At 26.8% G+C, this 17808-nt stretch overlaps 1 protein-coding gene across 4 annotated transcripts in view; it reads left to right on the plus strand.

Moving 5' to 3' along the window:
* Positions 1–509: 509 nt before the first annotated feature.
* Positions 510–17808, plus strand: part of LOC105360459 (progestin and adipoQ receptor family member 4) — a 22989-nt gene continuing 5690 nt past the window's right edge. For 3 of the 4 annotated variants that reach the window (XR_912803.1, XM_011497358.1, XM_011497360.1), the window contains exons 1-2: positions 6361–6732; positions 12741–12965. Coding sequence is in view for 3 of the 4 variants with exons in the window: in XM_011497358.1 (XP_011495660.1) it covers positions 6609–6732; positions 12741–12965 (349 nt within the window). In the remaining variant the exon portion in view is untranslated. Of the gene's footprint in view, positions 623–6360; positions 6733–12740; positions 12966–17808 lie in introns of those variants that run through there. The other variant, XM_011497359.1, reaches the window with a different exon arrangement.

Here is a 17808-nt window from a genome sequence, read left to right on the forward strand (position 1 = left end):
CCTCACACGTGTCCGGCTAGGCATCATCGACGATAAGTACGGTTTCAACGAAGCCGATCCAGTCTTTTGGCCAATATCGTCCAAGGGGCGCGCGCACCTCCATAACTGCTGCATTAAATAAAGCTGATCGAGAAGTCAAAAGCCAAGAGAACGAGAAAGGTAGGCCAGCGAGGATCTGCTACACGTGCAGGAACGAGCAAGACAGAGTGAGTGAGTGAGTGAGCGAGAGCAGGGGAGCGAGCGAGTGAGTGAGTGAGAGCGGGTAAACCGTCCACATGCATATAATAAACGATCGATACGATCGTTTCCTCGGCGACGGCGCCGAGAGTTGGACGTGGACTCGGAGGGGGTTGAAGTCCGCAGGCGGCGCCGACGCTGGCTACGTTTGGCTCCGCACTCGTGCAAACAGTCAACCCCCGAAGCCCGTGACTTCCGCATTCCTCCGTGACCCGCAATACACGCATCCTTCCGTCCACCTCGTGCGGGACGGACTTCCGCTCACCCGCGGCTCGTTCGAAAGTCGCGCTCTCGTCGGGACGAGGGCTTGGGGTCTCCCGTGCATGAGACGAGGGATCGCCGTAGGCCGATTCGTCTTGTACTACTCCAGGTGCAAGTACACCCAGTACGTATTTCATCGATGCTTAATGCGACATTTATAAATAACTTTGCCGTGCCTCGCGCAAGTATCTATCTCTTCCTTATACGCGCCAACTTGGTATCAGCCCGCTGACACTTTAGCCGACGTTTAACGTTTATTTCGACTCGGACGGTTAATACGCCGCGCGCACATTCTGCTTTTTCTTTCATTTCCTTTCTTTTTTCTTTTTTTTTTTCTTTTTTTGTTTGTTTGCTTGTTTTTTATTGGATTTTAATTACATTTGCTTTACTCAGTACTTACGTATTACTTTTTCATTTATTGCCATTATTGTGTACTGTCGTCATTAGCGCTTATCGAGTTAATAGTAGGAAACCGTATTGGAATTGGAAAAACGCTACTATTTTATCGTGCACGTGAACAAATGATAAATACGCTTCTATTGTTAGTTTTCTCTTTGATAGTGTGCAATACTTCTGTTAATTGTTAAAGCGCACTGCGCGCTACAATATCGCAGATTTGTATTTTGACAGAATATTTTTATATTAAGGGAACTACTGAGTAATGAAGGGAAAGTAGTCGCATCTGATGCATCCAAAATTGTAAACGTATTAGTTAAATAAAGGAAATGTTTGTAAAGTACGTTCGATTTGAAATTTTATATATTGTTTTTAAAGCTTTTAAATGCAGCCTTATGGAATTTATAGATAATTTCAATAAAAATTAAATAAATTTTAGATAACCTAAATTTATTTTAATTTGTCTGTTAGTTTAATTTCTATGCTCGTATAATCAGTCTAACTGCTTTGTAAAGATAATTTTTCATGGTAAATAAGTTTGTCGTTTATGATGAAAACTAGTTAGCGTGGCTTAATTTTCTATAGTTTGATTTCGATCCATCAAAGGCAATAAATTGATTCTATTTGTTTATTGTTATTATTTCAAGCTGTAAATCTGATTGTTAAAAATTTTGAATAAAATTATTTCATTAGAACTATTTTATGATTTCCTAATATTGTAAATATGTATAATTGGTAATAAAAATATTAACAATTGACAAAAAAAATCATAAATATTAACTAATAAAAACGTAGGCTAATAGGCGATATTAAATTATAAAAAATTTTATGCTTTCGCTTAGATTCCTATGTATGAAAATATGAATGTCATCTAACGTCATTTTTTAATTAAAAAAAAAAAAAAAAAAAAAACAATATTTTGTTAAAACATAATTCATACTCAATATAGTTAATTCAAAGCGTGGAAATTATATTAATATAAATTATACGTAATGTTGCTATATGAATAAATTTATTTTCACCATTTTTAATGATTAATTTTAAGTAAATTAAATTATTTAAATATATAATTGATGTATAAATAATTTCAATTTCAAATATCTATAAAAGATAGATTTATGCTCATCGATTCGCTTTCAAATCTTTTAAACTTAAGTGATTTTTAACGTCATCAATAATTAATAAAATTAACTACGAAATATGTTTATTATATAAGAATTCATTATTTATTTTATTTATTCATTTTATAAATTTTTTAAAGCAGCAAATTTTTCAGTTGCATTTAATTAGTTGATTAAAATCACATATTATTACAATAAAATTATTATTTCAATTTTCAAATAATTCTAATTTTAAATAAAAAATTATTGAATAAAAAGTTCACAATTTATAATTTATTTTAAGTGTTAGTTTATAAATATTCCTAATTTATGCTTCGAAAATAGATTAATTTTTATATTATGATATTAATCATTCGTACATTAATATAGTTTCTTGTTTTCTTAACTTTTAACACAATGTTATTTAAATAATTTTAATATGTTAAAAGATATAAAGGTAATGATGTAAATACTAAATATTTAACATCGAGACATTCTACATATATAATTATATATTTATATTTTTCATTTACTTTGTATTTTTCATAATTTTTTATTCTTTTTATTTTCTATTTTTTATTACTTTTCAAAACAGTATATATAATATATAAAAGTATGTATAATATTTGCTATGATATTTTATATAATATTTATAACTACATAAATGTAATTCAAATTGTACAGAGAATTTTGTTTATAATGTGATAATCATTGAAAGTCAAGATAAAAAAAATATAACAATCGATACAAATTTTTGACAATACATTACTGTAAAATAAGTATTTAAGAAATTTATTTATTCAAAAAGAACGCCTATTCTATACGAAGATTATAGTTATATTTATATTGAATATTTAATTTCATTAATTTAAAATTTTTTTAATATTTTCAATCAATTACAACTAACTAGCTCAATCGACAACTAACTAATTCAAATCGTCAAATCAAATAATTGCATCATTACATTTACTGTTAAAATTTCTAAAATCAATGTACATTATATAATAATAATAAGCAATAATCTGATATTGGCTATATATAATTATGTACTTATATAACATATGTGTATTACTATTTTATAAAACATTACTGTCTTAACTATATGTAATACTACACTACTAGCAATGGCTGTTGTCTATATTAAGTTAATAAATTCACATTATAAGTCTTTATGTTTGAAAAACGTATCAGTTTATTACATAAAATTTTAAATTACAAAATAATTTTAAAGTGTGTTTCTTACTGCAGTACCATTGCAATTGCATTTAAATATAGTTGAGTTGGATTGCATTAGTATTCGATTATCGCATGGTTTAATCGTTTATTTTTCTTATTCATGTATTCGTAAAAGTTTAAACTATCTTTTTATGTAGATTATCGTTGCATGGTATAATGTTTTAAAATTATTTATAATATAGGATCAAATGTATTTAATCGATTAAATTTAATTTACTCGGAAAATGTCTTTGTTTTAATTAAATTATGATTAGATAATTGATAAATGAATGCGAAATAGAACAAATTACACTAACGATATTAATGTTATTAAAAGTACATTCGAAAATAGTTTCCAATAGGTAAAGTCAATTTATACGAAATATTACTGCAACTTGGATATACATGTACAAGTAGCATGTATGTCTGGCCAGATTTTTTTATATTCTACCGCAGTGCACACAATGGTAGATGTAATTGGAAATACGTGTTTGTAATTCAAAAAATAGAATTAAAGAACAGAAGACAAGTTTTAATTTAAATTATATTGAAAGTGAATTATTGATTTAACTTAAAAATTTATATAACAGAGAATAGTATAATATTTATTAAGTGAAATGTTTGCTTCCTAGCACAAATTATTCAAAATCTTATCACCAAATTTTTCATTAAATACTTTGTTATTTATAATGTCTTAGATAATTTTGTGTACATAATTACAATAACTATAATTATTGTAAAACTGTCTTTTTAAAATAAACTGTTTGAAAAATTAAATTTACCTAAATCATTAGATTTAAAATTGGAATGTGGAATCTCTACGGTTTCGGTACTATATAAATTAAATTATTCATGACATTAATTTCAATTATTAGTAATTATAATACTAATAATGATAGTTCTTTTTCAATTATAATATTTATTTCAATATTTGTTGTACAATAAATTTAGATTATAAAAATTTTGTTGTACAACTCTATAGAACAATCTGCAGTTTTATTTGTAATGATCAATATTGCAAATTTTACCTTTGCAAATGAATACAAACAAAAATTATTATATATATAAATTTTTTTAATTTAATAAAGCATATCGAATATTATACTTTTTACGAATAAAATCTTTCTTAATTGTAAACAACAATTCAATTATTTAAGATTTATTATTATGATAAATAAAAAGTTCTTTTATCACGAATGTATGTGATTTTAACCTCATTTTTAAAACGTATTTATTTGTTAAATTACCTTCTATTTATAATTGTAACAGTAAATGTAAAATTTATTAGTCAAGCAAAAACTTTATGTTCAATTGAAAGAATAAATTTAAGTTACATGTCTTCTTCCTATCCAATCTACCAGTTTTTTTGTGATCATACGTACTATTACTACTTATTTGCATTTTTCGCACTTTTCAAAATCTATTATTTAATAATAACATATAATAAATTATTGATACGAACATGTTTATGCTCTCACTATATGTTTTGTTTTTTTATCTTTTTTTTTCTAATAAACCTTTTTGATTGTGATTTTTAACTTAATTTATAGTCGATTAATAAGTTTATGTTTGTTTAGAAGAATAATCAATATTTTTTCCATTATTTTTATATAATTTTTATATTAATATCGCAGTTTTACTTTTTGTTTTCAATGTCATCTAATGTTTTCACTTGTATTTTTTATTGTTTTGATTACGTCTTTCTTCTTATATAATTTATTTTTTATTCATTTTGTTCTTTCTGTATTAAACTTTTTAAAACATTTAAATAATTAAAAATTTCTTTCTTCATTAAAATATATTTTATGCTGTTTTTCGATTTTGTCCCGTCTTTGTCAAATCTTCCGTATACGTGCATCCGTTTATCTAATTTTTTTATCAGATACTCTCTCTCTCTCTCTCTCTCTCTCTCTCTCTCTCTCTGTGTGTGTCATTCTTTGATCGCCCTATTCATTTAGCTTTTGTTCTTCGTGTAATATTTTCTATTGTTCATTATAGTTTTGAATATCACCTCCTTTCCTTCTTTTATTATATTTCTTTATTCATTACTATATTCGTTACAATTTCTATTATATTCTTTTCTTTTCTAAATTTTATCGATTTCTATTTTTCGATATTTCGTTGTAAAAGTTGAAGATGTTTAAATTCGCGATGAATTTGTAAATTAATTTTTCATGGGCATAATTAGATGATAAGTATTTTAAATTAACATTGACAATTTTACTTTATGTATACGAATGATAAATTTCGAATGGTCTAAAATTTAGTAAATATACATATAATAACGATGAAGTATACTGTTAAATAATTTTATCGAGTAAACCTAAAATATTATAAATTATTCAACGTACTAGAACATTGTTTGATATGTAATGTAATTGGAACAGAATGCAGCTCTATATGAAAGGCACTCATTATCAAGAATATTCAAAATGTAGTGACAATGTCACGTGAAATAAAAAATAATAATAAGTTTTTGTAATGATTTTATGTCACCAAATTGACTACATATTTACTGGAGCCAGTCATTAATTACTCAACTGAAAAGTGTGAATTCGTTTGTCGTATAAAGCACTTTAGCCATGCATATTATCAAATTACGTATGAATAATAACGATTAAAGCTAACAAACAAGATGATTTTTTTTAATCATAAATTCTTTATTTTTTAAATTTTATTTTTTTATATGCTTAATCGTATCGTAGGGCCTTTCTCATGGTATCCGAATATTGTTAATTACTGCACAGTTTAATTTGCAATATTCATATTTATACACTGCCTCTTTCCTTATAGCATTTGGCTTCGTGACAAACCAAATTTAACCCTCCCGTATTCCATGTGTCACTTATCATTTCACGAAATAACAATGATTTTTTTTTTAATTCCAACAACATACGTGTCGTCGGAATATAAGATAAACGGCTATTATCGCTTGAGGATTATAAAATGATTAATGAAACGGAAATCGCGCCTCTGAAACTCGATCGCCTTATGCCCAAATGACGGCTTTAAGAGGCGTTGGCTCTTGGAGTCGATCGCCAAGATCGAAAAGCCTGACGGCCGCGGAGCTGCCGAGCAATCGTCGTTTTAACAGTCACTGTCGGTCGTGTGGACGAAGGGTCGCGTCGCCAATCCCGGTCGCCTTGTTCAATCGATCGGGCTACGAAGCCGCGAGCAATGCCGGTGTCCAAGTAGAGACGAGGCTCGATTAATCGGTGGCTGTTTACCGCTGTTCGCAGAACGTGTCAGTAAGGCCCAACGACGAGTAATGCTAACGAGTTAGGTGACCACAAGGGCGTCAGGCATCGGGTGATCCGCCGCTTCTCGGCGACGGAGCCGCCCCAGAGTCATGGGGTCTCTGCGAAGTCGCAGGCATCCACCCTGAGACAATGGAGCGAGATGCCTATGCACCTGCAGTTCAATCCGTATATACGCGGGGGTTACAGGCCCCTCATGAAGCCCGTCGAGTGCCTCAGGAGCATCTTCTGCCTGCACAACGAGACTGTGAATATATGGACGCACGGTGAGTAATTTTATTCATGTTTGAATTATCGTACGACTGCCCTGTCCCAGCGATTGACCGATTCGCCTCTCGTACTTTTGGCCTTTCATTGCAATCTATAATACAAGCGTGATGCTGTGATGTCTATCTTGAAATGACGAAGAACCACCTGTTTTACTAGCTCTTTCAAATCATATAACAATTCTTATATTTATTTCTTTCCACGTTAGAGAAAAGAACAATGCAAGTCATTAAAACGCTATTCGCAACATTATGAGTCTTTTTCGTTTCTCTCACTCGGTCACTTTGATTTTAATAATCAAAAACAAAAACAAAAACAAAAACAAAAACAAAAAAAAAACAAAAAAAAAACATAAAAAAAGAACAAAACTATATCTATTGTAAGTAAGATCGACGCGCGAGATATTTCATATTATTCTGCCTCCGTCAACGTAATCGTCATCCTAGATAATCATTAAAGTTTAGTAAAGCTATATATACTTTTGGTACTCATCGCATCCTTTCAAACTTATTTAATCATTGCAAGTTGATCAGAGCGAAAACGCGATCGGATGTATCCCAGGACGATAGAAGAGTTTGGTATTCGAATCAGCAGAATGTTGTATGGGCACCAAAACTGGAAATATTGATACACAGATTTTTTTTTAATAAATATATTTGACAATTCGTATTAACGAATACATAATCTGTAAGCCAAACAATCGAGCGATTAAAAATTTAGGTGGGAGTTAGTATGGGAATAATAGTATACTAAATTCATCAACTTGTAACATTTTATAATTATGTACAAAGCGTAAATTGCATATAAAGTTTGCGCACTTTACAAAGTTTTCAATATCTACGAATATTAAGTTTCTTTTTAATAAGTAAGTTTTTCATATGTATCTATGAAAGCAAATGATAAATAGAATAATATACATTATTAACTAGATGTAATTCAATGTTGCTCATCTATTTCTATACATGTGTACATATGCATAATTTTAATTACATTTTTTTTTTATTCTCACATTTAACAAGTATTAAAATATATTACGATTATAAAGCTATATAGTATTTAAATATGAAAAATTTAACAAATTAATATCTAGGTGACTGTTAACTTGTAACAGTTTTTATTAAATAAAAGAAAATGGTTCAGGAGTTATGTAATTCTTAATTTATTGAAATGTATATTACTCTAAAGAGTGCGAGATGTATTTCGATTTTCGCATATGCTAAATTTATCAATCAAGTAATTAGGATTTCACTAGTATTTTGTGAAACATTCCATTGTGTCAAATACGTGGATATCAAAAAATAAATTTGGTGTGACTATGTCACTATAATCATTGCCTATTTGCTGAAGATGATTACTAATGAATAAGAAAACATTGACTTCAATCGTAAGATAATTTTGTATGTACACGTATAAGAAAATTAATATTTATCTTAACAATTACTCCTCTTTGTTAATATATTTCAAAACATTAAACATTTATTATATCAATCATTTATTATATTATTACAATTATTAAATAATACAATATGTATTTAAATATAGTCTAATGAATTATATCGTATATTTTTAATTAAATTATTTCACATTCATAAGGAAGAGTAAAGTATGATTTACGTAATCAAATATGATTGATAAACGATGCAAAAAATGCAGAGAGAGAGAGAGAGAGAGAGTGAGAGAGAGAGAGAGAGAGAGAGATAAATAGGAATAAATGTTCATTTCAAGTGGTCGTGTATTTGTGTCGAGTTATGAAAATAAAATAATTGCTGAAAAAGATATAAATTTAAATACACTTCAATATAAATATTCATATGTTAATAATAATAAATTATTTTGCTTTGTAAATGCATATGAAAGTTCATAAACTATTTTTTTTTTTATAGCTATTATTTATTTCCTGTACTGTTTCAATTTAAATGCATATATTTAGAAAGTATTATATTTAAATTCATAACATTTTGATAAATTATTATTTTAATCTTTGTCATTAATGTATTATGTTTAATATGAGTAGTATTTTGTGCGGTATTCATTGGTTCACTGACATTGTCATTGAAATGTAAAATATGACGAAGCAGTATATTGTAATAATTTATTATTAATTTTTTTTCCAAAACGATATTATCTAAATTACTAATTTATGTTTGGAAATATCTTTAAAATTATTTATAGTAGTTGCTTTAATTGAAGAATGATTTTGTTTATAATACAAGTTAATTCTTCTTTCTACATCTTCCACGCACTTTTAATTAAATAAATCAAATTATTATTATAACAATACTGTATTATAATAACTTAATAAACGCGAGTCTTTTGATTGATTTGAAATAATAATTAATAATATAAGCTTAATAATTAATAATATAATGTATTCTCTACATTATTACGTAACGTTATGTAAGAAATTTACGAATTTCAAGAACACTCAAGTTTCGTGTTCTGTAAAATTGGAAAATTATTTCAACTTGTATTACAACATAGGAAAGAAAAAGTTTATTATACATTAAATATAGTTTTATATTTAATATAACATATGTAATGTAAAAGTTTTGGTAAAGCACTATTCATTAATTTTTTTTAATAATTAAATTTTTGAATAATTTTTTCAATAATTTGTAATCAATTTAATTATTATGCACGTAATATTTAAAAATGTTAATAGAATTAACAAAATAAGATTTTTAAGTTATTCGTCTGCTATGGCTGATCTAGTCGAATTTTATGAAATCAAATGAAAGAATACAAGAATACCATACGAATATGAAATGGTAATAGTTGAGACGTCACTCGAAGTTCAAATTTTTTTCAATTTATTCTTGCCAATGAATTTCACACATAAGTATTCCATAAATGCCGAAACAAATGTTTTCTAAATACTTTAGTTACGGTATACTCCGCACATCTTCATCGAGTCATTTTCTTTAGTGATTTACCGGTTTGTTTCATTCGGTTTTCAGCTTTAATCTCTTACCTACACCATGCGTAGGTTGATTTTTGTTTATACCAAATGCTGTCATTATTTAAATAATACATTTACTTACATTAAACATCTATCATATTTTTATTTGTTACCACATGAATTGTAGGTATTATTTTTTAAAACATTTTTTTACGTTTATTATTATTTACAGCGCATTAATGGATTTTTCATGTATATTTATATAGAATTTGCAGTTTTATTTTGAGATTTTATAATCTAAGGCGCATTTCATTTATTAATAAAGATACAGTTTTTTTTTTTTTCATTCAAACAAAAATTGCATTGAATTATTAATTTTTACAGAAATTTTAATACAAAGTTTTCTTTTTACTGCAATTAGTCATTTAAAGTACTATTACATAGTCATTGGAATAATAAGAGATTTTTGTATTTAATGGAATAAAGAGTTTGCATTTACTTATTAAAATTATCATCACTAGTAATTTAGAAGTTAAAAAAAAAAATGCTTTTTTCAATGACCATTACGACTACTTCGTTTACCACTGACACTCATTGAAAATTACTTCAGCATCAAACATTTTGCTGCTAAAATTATTCCAAGACAAATCATAATAATAGCAATAGTGAAGAGTTATTCAAATATAATAATAAATTTTAAAATAAATATTAATAAAGTTGAATTTATGGGTAGTATTATATAGATAATCTCGGTTAAAATATCTTATAATGACATTATTTTTATAGGTAAGCATCAGTTTTCAATTTGATGCTGTATTTTGCAAATATAGTCAGGACAACCTTTTAGTATTTACAAGACAAATAATATTTCTTGTTTATTGATTTAATTGTTTATGCTCAATTATGTATATAATTTTGTAATTTCGCATATAAAATATATTAAATTTGACAATTAAACAATAAAAAGAATTAATAGTTTATCTTTATCCTTGATATTCATATCATAATTAATAATATTACAATTAATAATACAAAATAAAATGTTAATAAACAGGTGATTAAAATTTACGTTTTATTTATCTATGTATTATCATAACAATATTTAATTAGTTAATACGGAAGTTTATATCTTAAGAGTAATTTAAAAATTACAAATTCATTCGGTATATACAAAAATTAAAATAAGCGATATTTATAATCATGTACATTTAATTCGTTATGTAATAAAATTATTTGATAATTTTATCGACAAATGTAAATATTTCTAATTTTTTTGCTTTCAAAACCGTGTGTCATTCATTACTAATACATATTTTACATCAAATACTTTCGGAGTATTGATTATCGTTATTCTTTCTTCTACTTTTTAATGAATAATTTTTTGTTAATAGCTATAAATTAAAGAAAAAAAAAGAAAAAATTCACTCTATTAATAATTATATAGAAGTAAAAAGCATACTTGACTTGAAAAGACATAAAGCTACTGATAAAGCTACCATAAAAATTTTATTGCGGGCATTAAAATTTTTCTCCAAAAGAAAAGAAATCTGTTGAAATTGCTAATAATAAACAAAGTTTAACAACAAAAAAAACAAAAAAAAAAATCGTGCGGTTTTAGTACAGTCGATAAAATACAATTTTCTTAATGAATAATATTATTCAAATTCTCTCTATTGATAAGTCTTTGTTTGATAAAGTATGCTGGTACGAAATTTTTTCAGTCTTTAAAACGTTTCTGAAATCTATGCCATAAAGGAGTCTTGTAATTTTTAATCAATTTTGTTTAACGTTCGTACATACCATTTACCTTAACGTCTCTCTTTATTTTCGTATTTAACGAGAAATCAGTTTGAAAATTTAAGCAGCTTTAACAGAAAGACAATACTTTTGTTACGAATATTTGAAAGAGTTATTTTATGGGCCAGTTGATGCGTTATACTAATGCACAATTTTTGTAAGTTATCCTTGAGTTATTACCAGACGTCTTCTATCAACGGCTTTGTGATAACGGTGCACAAGTAACGGCGCGAAGAATAAATATTTTTATATAAAATCGGAATGGAGGCTATAAGGTAAGGGATTCGACAAGAGAATTTTCAATTTTACGTCAATTTTACGTCCTACATATTCGAAACTTCTTTTCTACCATCTACTATCTAAATATTCAACGTCTGAAAAGTGAAGCATGAAGCACAGCTGCTGAGTGGATTTAATCCCAGGGACAATCTACTCTCTACGATAAATAAAAATGCGTATGAATCGATTATTCTCTTTTCTCGTTTCCTTTCCAGCTAATCCAAATGCACAGCCGATGCTAGAACTTCCGGAAAACCAGGTCGCCCAGCAATTCTATAATACAAGTCGTAATACCTCGGCTACTTTGTACTCCGCTTGCTTGCTTATAATCTGGCAGATATAGTGGTTGAAGAGGGGCGAAAGGGGGAAAAAACGAGAGGAGAAACCGCAGTTATACGACGAAGCTCGATAAAAGACATTCGAGCGGGCTATCGTCGCTGCTGTCACGTGTTCTTACGCTTTACGCTCGGCCTTGGCATTGCACCTCGCGGTATCTCTTCCTCCCCCACCTCGTCCCAGGCCCAGTTCCATCGCTCACCATCTTGAGGGTGGCTGCTACATTATGACGATCAATCAAGTGCTTCCGCGACATCGACATGCACGTGGTGCGAAGCCTCGGTGGCAAGGCGTTGTTAAATGCATTGTCACTGTTTGTCCTTTGCTCGCAGGTTCGTGGCCAAGGACACGTCAAAAGAGTATAACAACATACTAATTGGTGACCACGAGAATTATATCGATTAATGATTAACGATTATGAAATTTGCCCATAATTTTGTCGACAATTTGTCAATTACATAACGAATTTTTAAGAGGCTGCAGAGCTTAGCTATTTTTCATAATGTACCGACGAATAATAACGATTTAGAGAATATTATAGAATAAAACTAATCGTCGCTACAGTTCATAAGTATACTTTCAATATCTCTGTAAACGCATGTAAACATTGATAAAAGATTTACAATTAATTTTTCAGCGTAAAATATTATAAAGAACTCTGTGCTAACGAGAGATCTCACTATCCGTTTGTTTTAGGAGTTGCCATTATTTATATATTGATCACTGTGCCGCATCTACTTCCATGGGGAACGCGCGAATCCCTTATGGGTTTTCTCTCCTGGTGTCATGTGATCGGAGCCATCAGTCCGTGGATCGGATCCTTCCTCTACCACGTCTTCATGAACCTCGACTTCGGCGAGGCCGTTTACAAGTACCTGCTTAAGCTCGACATGCTTGGAATTTGGATTTGTCAAAGCATCGGTTAAGTATCGTCTCATAAGTATCGTTTTATATTCAACATACCAACTTACGGCGTGTAAAATTTGTTGTAACAATTATATTCACAATTATTTTAGCTTTTAAAATAAGGCCTTTTCTAACTTGTTCATAATTATAGATAATTTTTTTTGTTCTATCGTGTTATAAACTGTATGCCACCGCAATTAAAACGTATATTCTTGCATTAAATTGTCCAATATTTATTACAATTTTAATAAAATACTTGTATTTTTACAAAAAAAAAAAAAAAAAAAAAAAAAAAAAAAAAAAAAAATTGTATAATTAGGAAAAAGAAAGTCTTCTTAATACAACAATAAATTACAACAATAAATTAAAGCATATTGAATTAATGCAAGGTATTTGTAATGTGAGTAACATGTATTTTATATTTTAAAACTAGATTAAAACTAGATTAATTAAACTATAAATTTATAATCCACGAAAGATGATGTTTAATCATTTGCAAGATTAAGTGCTTGCGAGATTAGAAGAAGACCAAATGTAGAATTACCTCACCATGTTATTCACATTTACAGTATATAAACCAAATTGTTTATTTATTCTTCATTTTGACGAAAATGAATTATTGCTATTCCCATATTAAAAAAAAAAAAAAAGACAACAAAAAAATGAAACATGATTGATTATAATTAAGAAATTGATATAGGATATATCATACACATTTATGTCAATCTACATATCAATATTATATTGTGTACGTACATATCATACGTAGCCAAATGTATCTATATACATACATACGTATATCATATATTTATATACAACAAAAAATAATTATTAATACAAACATGAAAGGATTATTTATTTTATGTAAAATATTAATGCTATTATTGATCCACTAAATAGAAATATTTTACATAATGCTATATTTTACAAACACAGTTTACTGAAATCAATTCGGTCAGGAGATTTTAAATATTCATGTTGAACTAAAAGCGAAATAGTACGTAGAATTTCAAATAAATCGTATTGAAAATAATAAAATCACAACAATATTTCAAGCGATTTATTTTAATTGTCTAAATCGTTATTGAATACATTTTTGATAACAGATGATAAATAAATATTTACTAGCAATAACAAGTTACAGGCAATTGTTTTAAAAATAAATATAATGCCTTCAGGTTTGTTTCAATCACTCGAGCTAAATAATTTTAAAATATCCATTTCAAATAATTCATAATTATAACCTAATTTTTGAAATTATATCAATATTTATTCGGAAAAATGGATTGTTATTGATTTTATCTTTAATTTCAAACTTTAAATTTCTCAACAGTTACATTGTTTATATTTTGATGTAAAATATTATTGATTTTTTAATTTATTGATTTTTCATAGTTAATTGTTTGACATTTTTTAAACTTATAGTTTTATTAAATATTCATTGTTTTCCAGCACACTCATTTATTTATACTTAAAGAATCAAAACTTCTTTGCTCATTACTCTTTAAGGTATTATAAATTTTTAACTAAATTTATTAAATATATATATTGATTGAAAAAATATTGATAATGTGAAATAAAAATATGTTTAGAGTCACGTTATTTTGAAGTACGATATAGATTTTATGCAGTAATAATAAAAAAAAAAAAAATAAAAAAAAAACCGATTAACTAGAAGACATCATATAAATATAATAAAACATATACGCGAATTTATTTGTAGATACGTTTATACTTTTAAAAACAAAGAAGATGAAATTTCGAAATGCTTGTATAGGGACTTTGCAGTACGGATGTAAAAAGCAATGAATCACAAAAGATTTTGAACGTATAAATAAACTATTAAAAATAAATTTCTTTTCATTATACTTTGAAAAAATGTAGTAGAAATTATGTAAATTAAAATTATGATTTTAAATAATATATAAAACAATTAGACTAAATGACAAACAAAATAGTACAAGGTTGTAGCATAACTTTTCAATAAAGATCAATATAATTTTAGCTAGAAAATTTTAATAATTATATCTATATGAGATTATCTAATTAATAAAAAGGTAAAACAATTAAATTAATTAATATAAATAGAATGAATTATGTAACAAACAGATTGTCACTCATGTATAAATAGTAATTTATCTAAATAGTCTGTCGTATACTGTAATTAAGGCTATTAAAAAAAAAAAAAAAAAAAAAAAAAAAAAAAAAAAAAAAAAAGGAAAAAGAGCAAATTATAATAGAGGAAAAACAAAAGAGAGAGAGAGAGAGAGAGAGAGACAGGCAGACAGACAGACAGACAGAGAAAGAAAGATGATATGAGTGGAGGAAGGAGGAATTTAAGATGGTAAAGTCAAATGAAATAAATTCAATAAAAATATATGAAATTCTTTCGAATTATACAATAATAAATATGAAGTAAATAGTGCATTAAATAATATTCTAAAACTGTAATAATATATCGAAAGAATTACTTTCGGTAATAATATTCACATTATAATATAAGCAAAAATTCGTTTCAAAATAAAAAATATTCGAAACTCTTATTAACTTAAACGGAATTATTAAGCAATATATATATATATATATATATATATGTATGTATATATGAAATGTTTTTAGTATGAACCGGTTTAGTATGTGTATGATTTTTAATATGTAATGTTATTTTATAATATATAACTATAATTGAAGTATGATAATATAATACTACTAAATTTATTGCTTCTCAATGTTAAATTAGGACATATTCTTATTATATATTGTTTTACATAAAGTCTTATGTGTTATTATTATAAATATTACCAATGTTAGATAATAATTGTTTGTGTATTATTTAATTTGAAATTGTAGTTTCACGACCATGATAATTTTGTTTCTTCTACTATCTTGTAAAATACTGCAGTCATTTTGATTCGTGGACTTACATTAATATGTAACATATTGAAGTAGGGCAGTTTATCCTATTATTATAGAAACTATTTACTTTAAATTACAAGAGGTAATTAATAAGAGATAATTAAATTACAATATATATGAATAATACATTCATTATGTATATATTAAAAATTATAAAAAATATATCAATACAATAGAGACTTTGATGCGCGTTTTTCATTTGTGGAGAAGTATTATTGAAAACGAATCTATCAAAAGTGTTGGGGTAAATTCGAAAAGATTTATAATTATAAATATTAATACCCGTGTTAAAAAAAAATCAATGGAAAAATCAGTTGTTTATAATTTATTACATTCGGTAAGAGGTGAAGTATTTCATAAGTTATTATTATAAGTTTATCGATATTATATTCCAAATTAAATGTGATTCGATGTATTTACTTTTAAACTGATACATTGTAAGAAAGAACATTTTATGCACTAAGTAAAAATTATTTAAAATTTCGCCCTGTATATTATATATGGATATATTTGTAAGTACATCGTGTAGTGAAGTGAAGGAAATAAAGTGAAATAGTATAATGAAGTGGAATCGATCGACTTGTTTTCAATAAATGTTTACATAGATAAATATTGGCGAATAATCTAAATATTATATAATAATAATGTGACGACACGCGTATTCAACTGTCGGACCTTGTTGTGATGGATTTCGTGCAGATAGAGGAAGCCACGAAAAAAAAAAAAACACATATATCGCATCTGCACGCGTTACGTTTCACACGCGCAGAAAAGATGTAAAGCCAACATGTTCGTTAAGCCAAAGTAATCGTATATTATTTATTTTTATCCCTTTCATTACGCGTTCGGTTAGCTTTCTTCTTTTTTTTCTTTCTTTTTTTTTTTTTTTTACTGTGTGCATTATTCGTTACCATTTTAACAGGGGCACAGCACAAATCGAATGTCGAACCTCCCAATAAGACGTCTCCATTTTCTTAAATACTTCCATATCTGGTTTCCTTTTCTCTATTATTATTTCTCTATTATTATTTTGCGTTAAGTGACAAGGGATATGATTATATATAATGATATTTTCATGAATGATACATTTTCTATACAAGTATTTATCATAGTTTCTAATATATAGAAAAGTAAATATTTCTCTGCGATAATAACAAATGGATAATAAATATATACGAAATAATTAACAAATTAGTCATTAATTTTCGTAAAAATAACTATTTATTAGTTAATTAAACAAGTTTAATAATAATTTACTTTATTTGATTTATTAAATTGTTATTACAAATGCAAAGTATATTGAATTAAAAAAATGATATATAAAATTATAATATAAAATAAATATTAATTTAAAAATAAAGCAGCAGGAAAATAGTTTAAACAAATAATTTAAATATTAGCTATAAGAATTTATTTTAATTTTCATGGTAATCAAACTTTTGACTCTATTCTCCTTATGGCGATTAAATAACTCAAAAGATTTACGATATAGTTAATTCTCCTTTTGTATTGTACAATTTATTATCTCTACATTGACGTAAAAGCTATCTACAAGCAGACAGTGAGTCGTTCCGTTTTTAAACTCAAACTCTCTCTTTTCTAAAGATTGATGGGAGAAGGATGAACTTGTATGCATGAACTATCAGAATTATATTTATTTTAAGTAAAAATTATTAGTTAAGAAATTTTATGTTTTTTTACTAAGTAACGAAGTATAATTTATATCTTTGACTTACTTTTCTAATTTTAATGCTATATGTTGAATTTTTCAATACTTACTATCTTACTATCTTACAAGTCAACGGTTTCATTTTCAGAGGCAAAACAGGACGAAAGTTTTTAAATTCAATGAAAAACTTTATACTCAAACAAGTGAGGAGATATAAAAATGGAATATCCTAACTTTCAATTAAATTAAATACATATATACATATATATATAT

This window comes from Ceratosolen solmsi, unplaced genomic scaffold (assembly GCF_000503995.2).
Source record: "Ceratosolen solmsi marchali unplaced genomic scaffold, CerSol_1.0 scaffold47, whole genome shotgun sequence".
Lineage (NCBI taxonomy): Eukaryota > Metazoa > Arthropoda > Insecta > Hymenoptera > Agaonidae > Ceratosolen > Ceratosolen solmsi.